Source organism: Myotis lucifugus, unplaced genomic scaffold (assembly GCF_000147115.1).
Source record: "Myotis lucifugus unplaced genomic scaffold, Myoluc2.0 scaffold_97, whole genome shotgun sequence".
Classification (NCBI taxonomy): domain Eukaryota; kingdom Metazoa; phylum Chordata; class Mammalia; order Chiroptera; family Vespertilionidae; genus Myotis; species Myotis lucifugus.
In genome coordinates, this window is record NW_005871145.1 from 2,008,811 (window position 1) to 2,024,513 (window position 15,703).

At 34.6% G+C, this 15,703-nt stretch overlaps 3 protein-coding genes across 3 annotated transcripts in view; all 3 read right to left on the reverse strand.

The window, feature by feature from the left end:
* The window catches only part of LOC102429204 (olfactory receptor 8H1-like), a 2,762-nt gene extending 1,813 nt beyond the window's left edge, over nucleotides 1-949 (reverse strand). Inside the window, 2 exon segments of the mRNA XM_014458455.1 lie at nucleotides 14-633; nucleotides 635-949. Of these exon segments, the coding sequence (XP_014313941.1) occupies nucleotides 14-633; nucleotides 635-949 (935 nt within the window).
* A 5,453-nt stretch (nucleotides 950-6,402) lies between these two features.
* On the reverse strand, nucleotides 6,403-7,335 carry LOC102429505 (olfactory receptor 8H1-like). Its single transcript, XM_006092060.1, has one exon. The coding sequence runs from the start codon at nucleotides 7,333-7,335 to the stop codon at nucleotides 6,403-6,405; it is 933 nt and encodes a 310-aa protein (XP_006092122.1).
* Nucleotides 7,336-14,120: 6,785 nt separating this feature from the next.
* LOC102429814 (olfactory receptor 1052-like) lies at nucleotides 14,121-15,056 on the reverse strand. The gene has a single exon (XM_006092061.1). The coding sequence runs from the start codon at nucleotides 15,054-15,056 to the stop codon at nucleotides 14,121-14,123; it is 936 nt and encodes a 311-aa protein (XP_006092123.1).
* Between the last annotated feature and the right edge of the window lie 647 nt (nucleotides 15,057-15,703).

The window sequence follows — 15,703 nt, forward strand, 5'->3', positions numbered from 1 at the left end:
TATTTTAAATAGCCTGAAGCCCTCTGTCTTCTGCATGACTCTAACGAGAGCATTTTTCACTTCTTTATTCCTCAGACTATAGATGAGTGGATTCAGCATGGGGATCACAATAGCATAAAAAACAGAAGCTACTTGATCCTTTCCCAAGGCATAGGACTGACGAGGTTTTAAATAAGTAAAAATCATAGTGCCATAAAAGATGGTGACTCCCAGGAGATGGGAGGCACATGTATTGAAGGCTTTTTGCTTTCCTGAAGTGGAGGTAATTTTCAGGACAGTAGACAGAATGGCCAGATAAGACACACATATTGTGATAACAGATAACATTAGGGTGGAGCCAGCAAAAATGAATATTATGATTTCAATGTCTTGAGTGTCAGTACAGGACAGGGCTAGAATTGGGGTAGTGTCACAGAAAAAGTGATGGATTACATTGGATTCACAGAAACGCAGTCTGCTCATGCAAAGTGCATTGATAATGGAATTAATAAAGCCAAGAAAATAGGACCCAAAGGTCAGGGAGCAGCAGAGTCCTTTGGACATAAGGACTGGGTAGTGTAGAGGATTGCAGATAGCTACATAGCGATCATAGGCCATTGAGGAGAGAAGAAAACATTCAGTGGAACCCAAAAAAGGTAAAAAAGTACATCTGGGTGAAGCAGCTTATGTATGAAATGTACTTGGTGGAAGTCAGTAAGTTCTCTAAGGTTTTAGGAGTGATGACATTGGAGTAAATGAGGTCAAGAAATGACAGGTGGCTGAGGAAAAAATACATGGGGGTGTGAAGCTGGAGATCCAGGCGGATTATCAATATCATCCTTGCATTGCCCAGCACACTAGTCAGGTATATCAGGAGAAATAGTATAAACAGGACCAGCTGGATCTCCTCAGAGTCTGTCAATCCCATAAGGATGAAGTGAGACACATTTGTGTTATTCCTTCCATCCATTGTGTTCAACTGCTTCAAACTGTTGAGAAATTAAGTGTGATATTTTGTAGGAATGAGTTCAAAAGGTTATTTATATTAGTTTAATATTTCTAAAAATTGATGATAATGAGTGGTTTACATAATATGATGGAAAAATTGAGTTCAATTGCCAAATATAGAAATAAGCATAAAATATTCCTTGGGCTTAATATAATAAAAAAACAACATATTGCATAATAAGAATGAGCTTTACACTGTTTTAAATGCTTCCCTTGACTGATATATCTACTCCATGTGAAAATATTAAACAATAGGTGTGACTATTACTCATATTTTTTAAATAAAAAAGGACACAAACAGTTTAAGTCACTTGTTTAGAGATATTAAATGTTGGCTCTGTTATTGCACTAACATAAATAAACTCCAGAGAACATTGTTGTTATACTATATTACTATTTCTAATTTGAGCAAACCTGAGGGAAAATGCTAAATGTGTCATAAACAATGGTAGAAAAACAATTTCAATGCATCACTTACTGTCCTTTTGTTTTGAGAATTATTTATTATTAACCACAAACAAATTTCAAATTTAGCAGACTACAATTATAGACCATATATTAGTATTAATTTTCAAAAGGTATGTTCTACTAAGTTGACCATTCAAAATCAGATTTCTTCCAAAAATTATATTTCTAAAACATACACCTTTCTTGTAAACCATAAATCCATCAACTCTATACTTCTGGTTACAAAACCTGGCATTACCTTGGGTAGGTCTAAGTGTATATGTATGCATACTTTTCTGAAAGTGCTCCCATTTTATCTGTTCCTTACCAAAACTCTCTAATTTTTAGAGTAATACTTACCAAAGTCAGTGGAAAAAACATAAAAACCTTCCTCCAATATTATCTGTCTAGAAATTTGTCAATTTCAAGTTTTTTCACAAAGAAAATATGAAAACCATTTGAGTCAAAATTTTCTGTAATATATTCTTTTCTTTGAGATAACTTCTTCGTAAATTTTTGTGCATTTATTGTTTTATTCCGAGGTAAAAAAAAAAATCAGCAGAAATTTTGTTAAGGTCCTGGGGATGGAAAATTTGCCGGGAAATTATTATCTAAAAGGAATATTAGGGAGCTGCTGTGAACATAAGTGGAACAAACTATGTCTTGTCTCTCTTCCAAGGCACCTCATATACTGGGGATAGAGGGTACGCAACATTGGGCCATCCCTGGAGATCAGGTTCCAAGCAAGCTTTCTTGGCATGTTTCCAAGGAAAAAACACACTGGGACTAATTGCAGTTATGTTATGTTCTGAGGAAATAGTTGCCTTTTTCCCTTGATGGCCCACAATGAGAAGCTTGGTTTGGTCTTCTTTTGTTATCCCCTAAATTTTTAACTGGGTTGGTGGAGAAACCATTTCTAGAGACATACTTAATTACTCTCTGATTGAAACCATGCACGATGGAATAATTCATTTTTCACCAGGAAATATTTTTATGTTTAAAAGTGTGATTCTATCATAGAAATAAAGTAAGTTCATTTGGAAAAAAATTGGAATGCAACAGAAATCACAGAACGAATTGAGAACATCAATAATATTATGACACTATGATGAATTTCTCTTATTTTCTTACCTTCATTCATACTTATTTGTGCATTTATAGATTTGCATACTTATTATACTATATATTTAGCATCCAATCCTCATTTTATAAGCAAAATTTCATAACACACAGTGACCAATGTTACATTAGTCTTTGATAAATATTTTAAGGCAGCACAAGAAAACATGGTGTAGGCTTCCTATTCAGGTTTACAATCACCTAATTCATCTATGTAGCAATATTTCTGCAATTCATTTTACTATTTTGGTGTACTCTGTATATAAACATGTCAAGTATTTTCTTAAATAGGAATAAAAAATTAAAATACTAAAAGAGGTATAATATTTTATTGAAAATTGTACAGGATGAAGAAGCAAAAGAATAATCTGAAAAGGGATAGAGTGAGAATAAGATTAAAGCATTCTTAGGAATCATCTAACTCATGATAACGAAATCAATTTATATAGATTTAAAAGTAACTCTTTCAACCCTAGCTGGTTTGGCTCAGTGGAATAGAGCTTCGACCTGGGGACTGAAGGGTTCTAGGTTCTATTCTGATCAAGGGCACGTGCCAGGGTTGTGGGCTCGATCCCCGGTAGGGGGTAAGCAGGAGGCTGCCAATCAATGATTCTCTCTCCTCGTTGATGTTTTTTTCTCTCTCTCCCAATTCCCTCCTCTCTGAAATCAATAAAAATGTATTTTAAAAGTTAAAGTAAAAGAAAAAGTAAAATCTATTTTAAAACAAGTAACACTTTCAGGAAAGTCCATTTATACTCCAGAATTTCATAAGATAATTTGTTGGTGTGGATAAAGGAGCTACCTTTGCCTGTGTTATATTATTGATGAACTTTGGAAGGGCAATCTTTGTATTCACAGTGCAGCCAAGACAGACGTATCTGGAAATTTAAAAACCAGCATGAAACTACTCGACAGAAGGTAACCTTAGGAGTTAAGGCAAAGGAGAGTGATCACGAGGAGTGATTTTTTAATGTTAATGCCACCTCAATAGGCATTGTAATTACAAATTAACAGGAGCATGCTTTTCTTGCTTAATGTTTTCCCAATACTATAGCCCACTAAGTTACTTATGATTTCAGGGCTATTCTTGTATCATTTATTGTCAGGAAGAAGAGGAAAGAATGGAGAAATTCCAGGCAGTAACAGGACTAGTGTGTACAGGAAGACTTAAGAAGTCATGTGGTCAAAACAAAATGAGCATGAAGAATAGAATAATAAGGAAGGGGTTCTTGGAGGTAAGGAGTGGGGATAAGATCATTTTGGACCAATGGACTCTTGTAAAGGTGGTAGGCTTTATTCTTAGTGTGATGACAAGTTTTGCAGGATTTGAAGTCTTGAAGTCTTCTTGTAGAAGTGGTGTGAACCAACTTAGTGTTTAGCAATAGCACTGTGGCTGTTACACTGAGAATAGACTTAAGCAGGACAAGTCCAAACACAGAGACAAGCTAGGAGGCTGCAGCAATAATCCTAAAACTAAGAGGATGGTTTCTTGTTAGGGGTGTGGGGTTGGTAGGGGAGAAAGTGTTGTAACTAGTCAGACCCTGTATTTAGAATCAATGTCATATGCTGATGGATTGAGTATAAGGTGTATGAGATAAAGAGAAAATTTCAGGAACATCCATAAGTCTTTGCCTAAACAGGTAGAAAGATGGCTTTCCTTTATGTTAGATAAACATATGGATTTTACTAGCGCCTAACTGAAAAACTATGGTAATTATACATCCAAAGCCCTTGAATATTGTCTGGCACATGGTACATGCTCAGCAAAGTATATTATTACCTTATGTTGATCTGTTATTTGGAAACACACAGCTATTCATACTTTTGGCACCCACTACTCTTGTTCTGTATCATATATTTTTTAAATAGTCTTCTGGCATGACATCATAAGCAGGATTATTATGTTTTAAATTCAGACTGCATCTTACATAAAATATAATATGCACTAATTTAACAAGGAAATTACAGGGCAATTGTGAATAGTCTAAATATTCTGTTGCCTGTAGATTACTTTACATGTATGTAATAACATTATATATACACACACACATATATATATACATGTATGGATGTACTTATACATATATGTAGTTTTTAAACTATTTTTAAAGAGGATAAAATAATCTTAATTTAAATTAATATTTACTCAACTTAAGTGTTATCTACAACTCATGGAATTTGTTGAGCATCTTTTTTTTTTTTTACTAATATACTTTTATTGATTTCAGACAGGAAGGGAGAGGGGGAGAGGGATAGAAACATTGATGATGAGAGTGAATCATTGATCTGTTTCCTCCTGCACACCCCATCCTGGGGATCTAGCTTGTAACCCAACACATGCCTTGACCAGGAATTGAACCTTTTCCTCCTGGCTCATGAGTTGACACTCAACCACTGATCCACACCAGCAGGGCTGTTGACCATTTTTGCCAAAATATTTCAAGAAGATACATTTCCTTGTCATAGAAATAGACATAAATGAAAAGTGAAAACATAGTTTATAAAAAATACCTGGAAAATAAGAAGAGCCCATAAATATATGAAATGACAAAATACTTATACAAGATGAGAGATGATCCAGAAAGGCATGTTATTAAATAATAAAGGCCCATGAAATATTTATCTCTAATTGCAAACAGAAACAAATAGTGCCCTAGTCAATGGGACTCAGCTGGTAGGAGCATTGCCGGTACATGGAAATGTTGTTTGGTTCCATTCTCCCTCAGGGTACATGCCTAGGTTGTAGGTTCAATCTTGGTCCAGGCTTGTACAAGAGTCAACTGAACAATATTTCTTTCTCACATGGATGCTTCTCTCTCTCTTCCTCTCTCTATAAAATTAATAAGTGTCATCGAGTGAGGATTATTAACAAAAATAAAAATAGCTGAAAACTTAGAGTGCAGTATAGACCAAATGAATATTAAAGCAAAAATAAGTCATACTTTAAAATGGCATTGATGTACAAGGTAATTTAAAAGAAATTAAATAAAGGAAAAGAATGCATAATTAAATTATTGAAAATATTAACTGAATCTTTTGAATTAGTAAAAAAGTAAACTTTTAACTCCAAAAAGGAGGTTGCACTTTATTTCTTAGTTTTTATTTTATGTGTGTGCTTTTGTTTAAAAACTTTAATTTTTTTAGAGCAGTATTAGGTTCACAGCAAAAGGAAAAGAAAGGTACAGAGATTTCCCATATACATACACCTCCACCCCCCAATCAACATGCATATTCTCCCTCTTCGTCAAATCACACACCAGAATGGAGCATTTCTTACAATTGAGTAACCCACATTGACACATAGCTATTCAAATCCATAGCTTACCTTAGGGTCTATTCTTGGTACTGTTGATTTGATGACTCTTAAACATTTAAAATGTGTTTAGAAAGAATAATCAAATATAATGTTATAAAGTAAACACTGAAAATTTCAAAAAAGTATAAATTTCGCTTGAGCTATATATCAAGGTTGTTTTTGCATTGAGCTACTGTGGGAAATGAGGTAATGTTCCTGTAGACAAAGAATAGACATGAATCTGCTTACCATCAACGTGTGTCTCCCATACTCAACAGTTCTTTCCTATGATGCAGCCCACTTTATATGCCTTCATCCATCTATGCCCACCTCTTCACACTCCTGGGACTTAGGAGGGTATGAGAAACTGATGTGAATATGAACTGTAGCTATTGCTTTTGCTCTGAATAATAATATCCTTTGTCACTTAACTAGAAGTCTTGTGACTTCTGCCTTCATCCCTCAAACAGCAACAGGCTACCTTGCTGGTTGTTGGATTGTTTTCTAAGAGTACTTTTATTATAATTTTGTAATTAAATGCATTAGGGTGACAATTAGATTATAGTCTTCTGCAAGACTCTAATGAGAGCATTTTTCACTTCTTTATTCCTCAGACTATAAATGAGTGGATTCAGCATGGGGATCACAATAGTATAAAATACGGAAGCCACTTGGTCCTTCCCCAATGAGTAGGACGTATGAGGTTTTAAATAAGTAAAAATTGTAGTTCCATAAAAGATGGTGACTCCTAGGAGGTGGGAGGCACATGTAGAGAAGGCTTTTTGCTTTCCTGAAGTGGAAGTAATTTTCAACACAGTGGACAGAATTGACAGATAAGATACACATATTGTGATAACAGATACCATTAGGGTGGAGCCAGCAAAAATGAATATCATGATTTCAATGTCTTGAGTGTCAGTACAGGACAGGGCTAGAATTGGGGTAGTGTCACAGAAAAAGTGATGGATTACATTGGAGTCACAGAAACGCAGTCTGCTCATGCAAAGCACATTGATAATGGAGTCCAAAAAACCTTTCAAATAGGACCCAAAGATGAGGCAGCAGCAGAGTCTTTTGGACATAAGGACTGGGTAGAGTAGAGGATTGCAGATAGCTACATAGCGATCATAGGCCATTGAGGAGAGAAGTAAACATTCAGAGGTCCCCAAGAAGACAAAAAAGAACATCTGGGTGAAGCAGCTTATGTATGAAATGTACTTGGTGGAAGTCAGTAAGTTCTCTAAGGTTTTAGGAGTGATGACATTGGAGTAAATGAGGTCAAGAAATGACAGGTGGCTGAGGAAAAAATACATGGGGGTGTGAAGCTGGAGATCCAGGCGGATTATCAATATCATCCCTGCATTGCCCAGCACACTAGTCAGGTATATCAGGAGAAATAGTATAAACAGGACCAGCTGGATCTCCTCAGAGTCTGTCAATCCCAGAAGGATGAAGTGAGACACATTTGTGTTATTCCTTCCATCCATTGTGTTCAACTGCTTCAAACTATTGAGAAATAAAGGTGATAATAGTCAGAAATTAATTTACATGGGGTTATTTATAATAGTTTAATATTTCTAAAAACTAGTAATGAGTAGTTTACAGAATTTGATGGAAAACTTTTCATTTGATTCCCAAATAAAGAAGTAGGCATAAATTGACCTTTAGGCATAATATAACAACAAAAAACACATAACATATTGCCTAATTTGAGTGAGTCTTACACTGTTCTAAATACTTCCCTATATTAATTTATTTACTCCACATGAGAATATTATACCACAGGTGCTACTATTAACCACATGTTTAAATGAGAAAAAATACACAGACAGTTTAAGTAACTTATTCATAGTAGAGCTAGTAAGTGTTGGCTCTGTGATTTCACCAAGACAGATTGACTCCAGAGAACATGCCCATTATATTATACTCCTGTTAATAATAACAGGAGCAAACCTGAGGGAAAATGCTAGATGTGTCATAAACAATGATGAAAAGCAGTTTCAATGCGTCACTGTCATTTTGTTTTAAAAATTATTTAATAGTAACCACAAATAAATTTCAAATTTATGGGATTAAAATTATAGACCACATATTACTTTCCAAAAGATATATTTTCCTAAATGTAATATATTAAAATCATATTTCTTTCAAATACTATATTTTTAAAACATGTACTTTGCTTGTCGACCATAATTTCATTAGCTCTATACTTCTGGTTTCACAAAACCTGGCATTACTTAGGGTAAGGTCTAAGTCCTATGTGTATGTATACTTTTCTAAAAATACCCCCATTTTATCTGATCCTCACCAAAACTCTCTAATATTCAGAGTAATACTTACCAAGAGCCAAACACACCACAAAAACCCTCCTCCAATATTATCTGTCTAGAAATTTGTCAACTTCAAGTTTTTTCACAAATAAAATATGAAAACCATTTTAGTCAAAATTTTCTGTAATGTATTCTTTTCTTTGAGATAATTTCTTTGTAAATTTTTGTGCACTCATGTCGTTTTATTCTGTGATTCTGTGATTAAAAAAAAACACAGAAATTTTGTTAAGGTCCTGGTGGAATGGAAAATTTGCCAGGAAATTATGTCTAAAAGGAATATCAGGGAGCTGCTGTGAACATAAGTGGAGCAACCTATGTCTTGTCTCTCTTCCAGGGCACCTCTTATACTGGGGATTGAGGGTAACACAACATTGGGCCATCCCCGGAGATCAGGTTCCAAGCAAGATTGTTTGGCATGTTTCCAAGGAAAAAACACACTGGGACTAATTGCAGTTATGTTATGTTCTGAGGAAATAGTTGCCTTTTTCCCTTGATGTCACGCAATGAGGAACCTTGTCTGGTCTTCTTTTGTGATCCTCTATATTTTCAACTGAATTTGTGGAGAAACCATTTCTAGAGACATACTTAATTACTCTATGATTAAAACCATCAAAGATGGAATAATTCATTTTTCACAAGGAAACATTTTTATGTTTAAAAGTGTAATACTGTCATTGAAATAAAATATGTTCATTAGAAAAAAATTGGAATACAACAGAAATCAAAGAATAAATTGAGGACATCAATAATGTTACAACATTTTGATAAATTTCTACCATTTTCTTACCTTCATTAATACTTACTTGTGCATTTATAGATTTGCATACTTATCCTTATACTGTATATTTAGCATCCAATCCTCACTTAATGACCAGAATTTCATAACACACTATGGCCAATGTTACATTAGTCTTTGATAAATATTTTAAGGCAGCACAAGGAAACATGGTGTAGCTTCCCATTCTGGTTTGACAATCACCTAATTCATCTATGTAGCAATATTTCTGCAATTTGTTTTACTATTTTAGTGTATTCTGTATATAAATATGTCAAGTGCTTTCTTAAATATGAATGAAAAATTAAAATATGAAAAGAGGTATAATATTTTATTGAGAATTGTTTGTCCCAGATGGAGAAGCAAAGAAATAATCTATAAAGGGATAGAATGAGAATAAGATTAAAGTATTCTTTTGAATCTTGTACTAATTCATGGCAATGAAATCAATTTCCATCTAGATTTAAAAGCAACTCTTATAAGAAAGTCTGTTTATACCTCATAATTTCACAAGATAATTTGTTGTGGATAAAGAAGCTACATGCATGTGTTATATCATTGAACTTTTGGAAGGGCAATTCTTCTATTCACAAAAACTTAGTACTGCTAAGACAGGCTTAATTGGAAATTTAAAAACCAGAATGAAACTACTTGACAAAGGTAACCTTGGGAGTTAAGGCAAAAGAGAGACAAGGGGTTATCTTCAATGTCAATGCCACCTCAATAAGCATGATGATTGCAAAATTATTAGGAGCAAGTTTTTTTAAATATTTTCCAAATATCGGAACTCATTACAGTTACTTATGATTGCAAAGCTGTTCTTGTGTCACATATTGTCATGGCAGAATTCAAAGTCTGATCAGAGATTTTTAATGTGTTTTGACCTTAATGATATAAGTTTATTATTTAGCGCATCACATTTTTAACTATACCTTTTATATCTTTTTTCTCTTTCTCTCCTGGATTATCCTATCTTTTGTTTTCATATTTTCTTTAATCTTTAACTCATAAAGGAATGGCTCTCCTTGCTTTTTTAGATTGATGCTCAATTATTTATTTATTTTAATTCATTAGTTGTTTTCTAAGTTTTATCACTTTATATCATTTTTAATTTAGTGTTTTTTTTTCTTGAGCTCCAACTGCTTGTTTTATTGACTTTTTGTTACCTATTTAATAATAGAGGAATTTGTTATTTGCATTATTCATCAGAGTACCACTTACTTTTCACTTACATACAGTGATATTAATTATTCCTCTTGTGGTACATTATATGGATAGGAAAGTTAATTTTTAAAATTTCCATTTAATTAATTATAACTTGATATTCATTTTATGTATTTAATTTTCAAGTTAAAAGTTATTTTTATTTTTCATATATTAATTTTAACTTGTGCTGCACTGCAGTCAGAAAAAGGTAACTCCTTTAAGTTAAATTTTGTAAATTTATTGACATCTACAGATTAATTTTCATCAACTGGTATAAAGGACTCATATTCTAGGAAAGATTCAAATGTTGAGATGAAAGTCTGGTCTTATCAATTGTAGTATTTATAGATTACAAATTCTAAGCAGGGGAAAACAGAGAAAATACAAAAATTAGTAATACATGTTAAAAGGTAAAAAATAATAAAATGTAAATTATTGTAGGGGAAGGGGTTCTAGAATAGAAGCATAAGGAAAAAAATTATGATCAAGGTAGGATTCAAGAAAAAGTTGCATTTGGACTAATTCTCAATGAGGGAAAGAGTCATGTAGGTGCAGTACATGTGAGAAAGTGTCCAGACAGGGGGAACGTCAGTGCAAAGGTCCTGTGCAATGGATGGGCCATGAAGTTGGAGGAATAGCAAAGACTATGTAGGAAGGGTGTCTTTCTAGTGGGAGAAGGGTAACAGAGGAAACAACGAGCATCTGTATGTCAATGGTGCTAAGTGCTGCAGAGAAACACGAAATCAGAAGGTGCATGAAGACAGTTCTTCCTTTTTTGTTGTTGACACTATTGCAGATGTCCCTGATTCTCCCCCACACCCCCCACCTTTGCTGACCTCCACCCAATCCTCTTCCCTCCTCCACTGGCCTTCACCACACTGTTGCCTGTGTTCATGGGCTATGCATATATGTTCTTTGGCTAAGCTCTTCACCTTCTTTTACCAAGTACCCTCCACCCCCACCCCTGACACCTAGCAGTCTACTTCAGGTATTCATGCTTCTGGTCCTATTTTGTTTATCAATTTATCTTGTTCATTTGATTTCACATATTGAGATCATATGGTTTTTGTCTTTCTCTGAGTGACTTATTTCACTTAGCATAATAATCTTCAGGTTTATCCATGCTGCTGCAAAAGGTAAGAGTACTTTCTTTTTTTACAGCATCATAGCATCTATCCCATTGATCCCATTGTGTCAATGTACCACAGCTTTTTTAATCCACTCATCTACTGTTAAGCACTTGGGCTGTTTTCATATCTTGGAATGCCTTTCTTCTTTTTTTTTCTTTTTAAATATATTTTATTGATTCTCTACAGAGAGGGAGAGGGATAGAGAGTCAGAAACATCGATGAGAGAGAAACATTGATCAGCCGCCTCCTGCACACTCCCCACTGGGGATGTGCCCTCAACCAAGGTACATGCCCTTGACCGGAATCCAACCTGGGACCCTTCAGTCCGCAGGCCGACGCTCTATCCACTGAGCCAAACTGGCCAGGGTTTGGAATGCCTTTCTTAAAAACAATTTTTTTTTTCTGGGAAGTTTTCCGTAATAGGGTCACATTGAAAGAAATATAGTCATGAAAATATCTGGAGGAAGAGAGAGATGCAGGCAAAAGGAATAGTTACTAAAGTACTGTCTGCCAAACTTCTTTTATTTATTTATTTTTAATTTTTTTTATTGCTTAAAATATTACAGAGTAGTACATTTGTCTCCTTTTTTTCCCCCTTGACCTTCCCCCAGTGTCCCCTACCCCCCGTCTGCCAAACTTCTTTATGTAAAGTTGTTATTCTTTAATTTTTATTAATATACATATTTAGAGAGAGATAGGTAGGTACAGATATAAATACATCTATCTACTAGTATATTTATATATAAATATATCTATCTCTCTATATGCAGAAGAAAATTGACTATGTAATATTTTATTTATACTTAATGGCATCCATCGATATGTTGTTTCTACCAATTATTACTGTGGTGTTTTGCTAGTAAATTTATATTTTCCTTATTTTTCCAACATATTTTAATTGAAATGATTTCATAAAAAAGAGTTTTTAATTTTTTTAAAAAAATATTTGTATTGATGTTAGAAAAAGGAAGGGAGAAGGAAACAGAAACATAAATGATTAGAGAGAATCATTAATTGACTTCCTCCTGCATGCCCCTACAGGGGATTGAGCCCACAATCCAGGCATGTGCCCTGACCTGAAATCCAACGATAACTTCCTATTTTATGGGTTGACGCTCAATCACTGAACAACACTTGGTGGGCATTTTTTTTTTAAATATGCTTTTATTGACTTTTTAGAGAGAGGGGAAGGGAGAGTAATAGAAAGATAGAAACATCAATGAGAGAAAAACATGCCCCTTATTGAGCCCCCAACCCTGGCATGTGCCCTGACCACGAGTCGAATGAGGGACCTCTTAGTTCATGGGTTGATGCTTAACCACAGAGCTACATTGGCCAGGCTCAATTTTTCATTAGTTAGTTAGCTAGTTATACCAATATGCACTCATTGATAATTATTTTGTTCTTTGGGGTTGTTACCCAATACTACCATCACTTATTTTGTTGCTCAAATTGTTCTAGCTTTGCTAATGGAACAATCATTGAATAGCTCCTGTGTACTTTGCTATTTGGAAATGTCCCTGTCATTTATGTTTGCTTGTTTTCACTTCTTACATTCTGGTAGCAAATTATGCTCCCGCCACTTCTATTTCTCTTGACTGAGCTCTGAAAACAACCACTTCTCCAAGGAGTATGGCATTTGGAAACCAGGATCTAGACAAATATTCTATTTATATGTATGTACTTATAATTTTCCCATAAGAATACACAAGAAACCCCTATAATTTTATTAACTGTCACCCCAATAAATTTACATTAAAATGAATACATCACACACATATTTTCAATGTTTTTATATTTCCAAATCTTGGTAATTACAACTTTTCAAAATGAAGACTCTATGCTATAGCTAAACAGGTTTAGATTTGGGAACCATAATTCTGAGTTTGTGTCTAGAAATATTAACTACCATTATGGCCAGGTGCAAATTTCTTAATCTCTTTGATTCTGTGTCCATGTCTACAAAGTGACAATAGTAATTCCTATTTCATGTGTTTGTGAAGATAAAATTAAATTATATAGATTTAAAACATCTTCCATGTTTTATTGGCAATAAAATAGGTAGTCAATCAATATTTGTTTTGTGTTTTTAATATAAATAACTATCATAATCTATTATATGTATACATCTACATTTATTAAACTACTTTCTCCACTGTTGGGTAATTACTTTAATCATAATTTTTGTTTATTTTTTAAATATAATATGGAATACATATTGATTTGGTTCCTTTAGATAAATAATCAGAAATAGTATTTGGGGACAAAACTACAATTTTCCTCTACATATTAGTGTGAGGCATTCTAGAGCGGTCTGGCAAATTTTAATTTCTATGAACATTGTCCCTGACCATCAGTTTTATCATAACCTATTCACATTGACCACTTACATCAGTGGTTCTCAACCTGTGGGTCGCGACCCCTTTGGGGGTCGAACGACCCTTTCACAGGGGTGGCCTAAAACCATCGGAAAAGACATATATAATTACATATTGTTTTTGTAATTAATCACTATGCTTTAATTATGTTCAATTTGTAACAATGAAAATACATCCTGCATGTCAGATATTTACATTACTATTCATAACAGTAGCAAAATTACAGTTATGAAGTAGCAACGAAAATAATTTTATGGTTGGGGGTCACCACAACATGAGAAACTGTATTAAAGGGTCTTAAAGGGTCGCGGCATTAGGAAGGTTGAGAACCACTGACTTACATCTTCTTAAACTCTAAGATTGCTTTGGGATAGAAGTTTTAATAAATTCATATACATATCATTCTCCAAAGCACCTGTTTGTATACTATTTTAGAGCACATTTGGTATAAAATTAACAAGGAAAATATTTTATTTCTATAGCCCTTTTCACAGCATCCTTCACCTCCTTATTTCTTAGGCTATAAATCAATGGGTTTAGCATAGGAATCACGAGGGTATAAAACACAGATACCACCTTTTCTTGTTCTAAGGAATATTGGGAGCTTGGTTGAATGTAACTAAAACTTATGGAGCCGTAGAATAAAGTGACAGCTGTGAGGTGTGAAGCACACGTGGAGAAGGCTCTGTGTCTACCTGCTGCTGAGCGGATCCTCAGGATGGCAGTGACAATGAAGAAATAGGAAATCATCACAGTTAAGAAAGTGATCAGGGCAATAATGCCAGAGAAGATTAAAAGCAACAATTCATTCATGGATGTGTCGGAACACGATAGCTTTAACAGTGGGGGGAGGTCGCAGAAGAAGTGGCTGATGACATTGGGTCCACAGAAAGACAGTTTCATCAAGCCAATTGTGTGTGTCAATGAGTTGATTAAACCTCCTGCACATGATCCAATGACCAGGGCAACACAAACCATTTTAGTCATAGCCGCCGTATAAAGTAAAGGGTTCGCAATGGCCATATAGCGGTCATACGCCATTGCTGCCAGCAAGAAGCCCTCAGTGGTAAGGAGTGACACGAATAAAAAATATTGCACAATACATGCAGAAAATGAGATCTTCTGTTCAACAAAGAAGTTCAGCAGCATTTTGGGTGCAAAGACTGACGAGTAGCAGGCATCAACAAATGACAGGCAGCTAAGGAAATGATACATAGGTGTTTGGAGTTTGGGAGTTATGTGGATTAGGAAAAGCATTCCTAGATTCCCCACCAAAGAAATGGTGTAGATGAGCAAAAACAACACGAAGAGGAACACTTTCAGCTCAGCACGATCTGTCAGCCCCAAAAGGATGAACTCAGTAACCAATGTGAAATTAACATCAGCCATGTGTTTATTTTTCTTGGAACCTGTTAATGATAAGAAGATCGGAGTAGAGAATAATTGTTCTGCACACACCAGACTAATTACAATCTCTAACTAGCTGTGTGACTTGTGTGATTGTTTTTCTGCTCTGTTTTCAAGCTTTTAAATTAGAACATTTTTCACTAGAAAGTCTCTAGTCTTTTCAATCACTGTTTATTGGCCTGTTCCATAAGGAAATTCCCTGTTGAAAAATGAAAACATTAGTGTTTTAGCTTCAGGATGCATTCAAAATACTGGTCTTAGCGTGAAAGAAAAAAAAAGTGAATTTCATTCTAAAATATGTAAAGAAATCCAGTTTATAAAGCACAACAATAGTCAGAGTTGAAATTTTAATCTATGGTACTGTGAAACTCTTTTAAACTTCTCCTTTTGGATTTAACAGTAGCTAAAGTCAAATATATTGGCTGTAAGAATAAACCATACCGTGGCATTTAAAGAAAGATATTCCACTTATGCCTTTGTTGTATTGATACTCCATGTTTTGTTGTAACTGGGATGTAATGAAAGGCAAAGCCCTGACATCCACAGTCTTCTGGAGTCATCCTTAGAAAACAGCCAGAGCCACTGGCTTTGGAGGAGACTGCCCACTGGGAATTGGGTCGGGGCCGGGG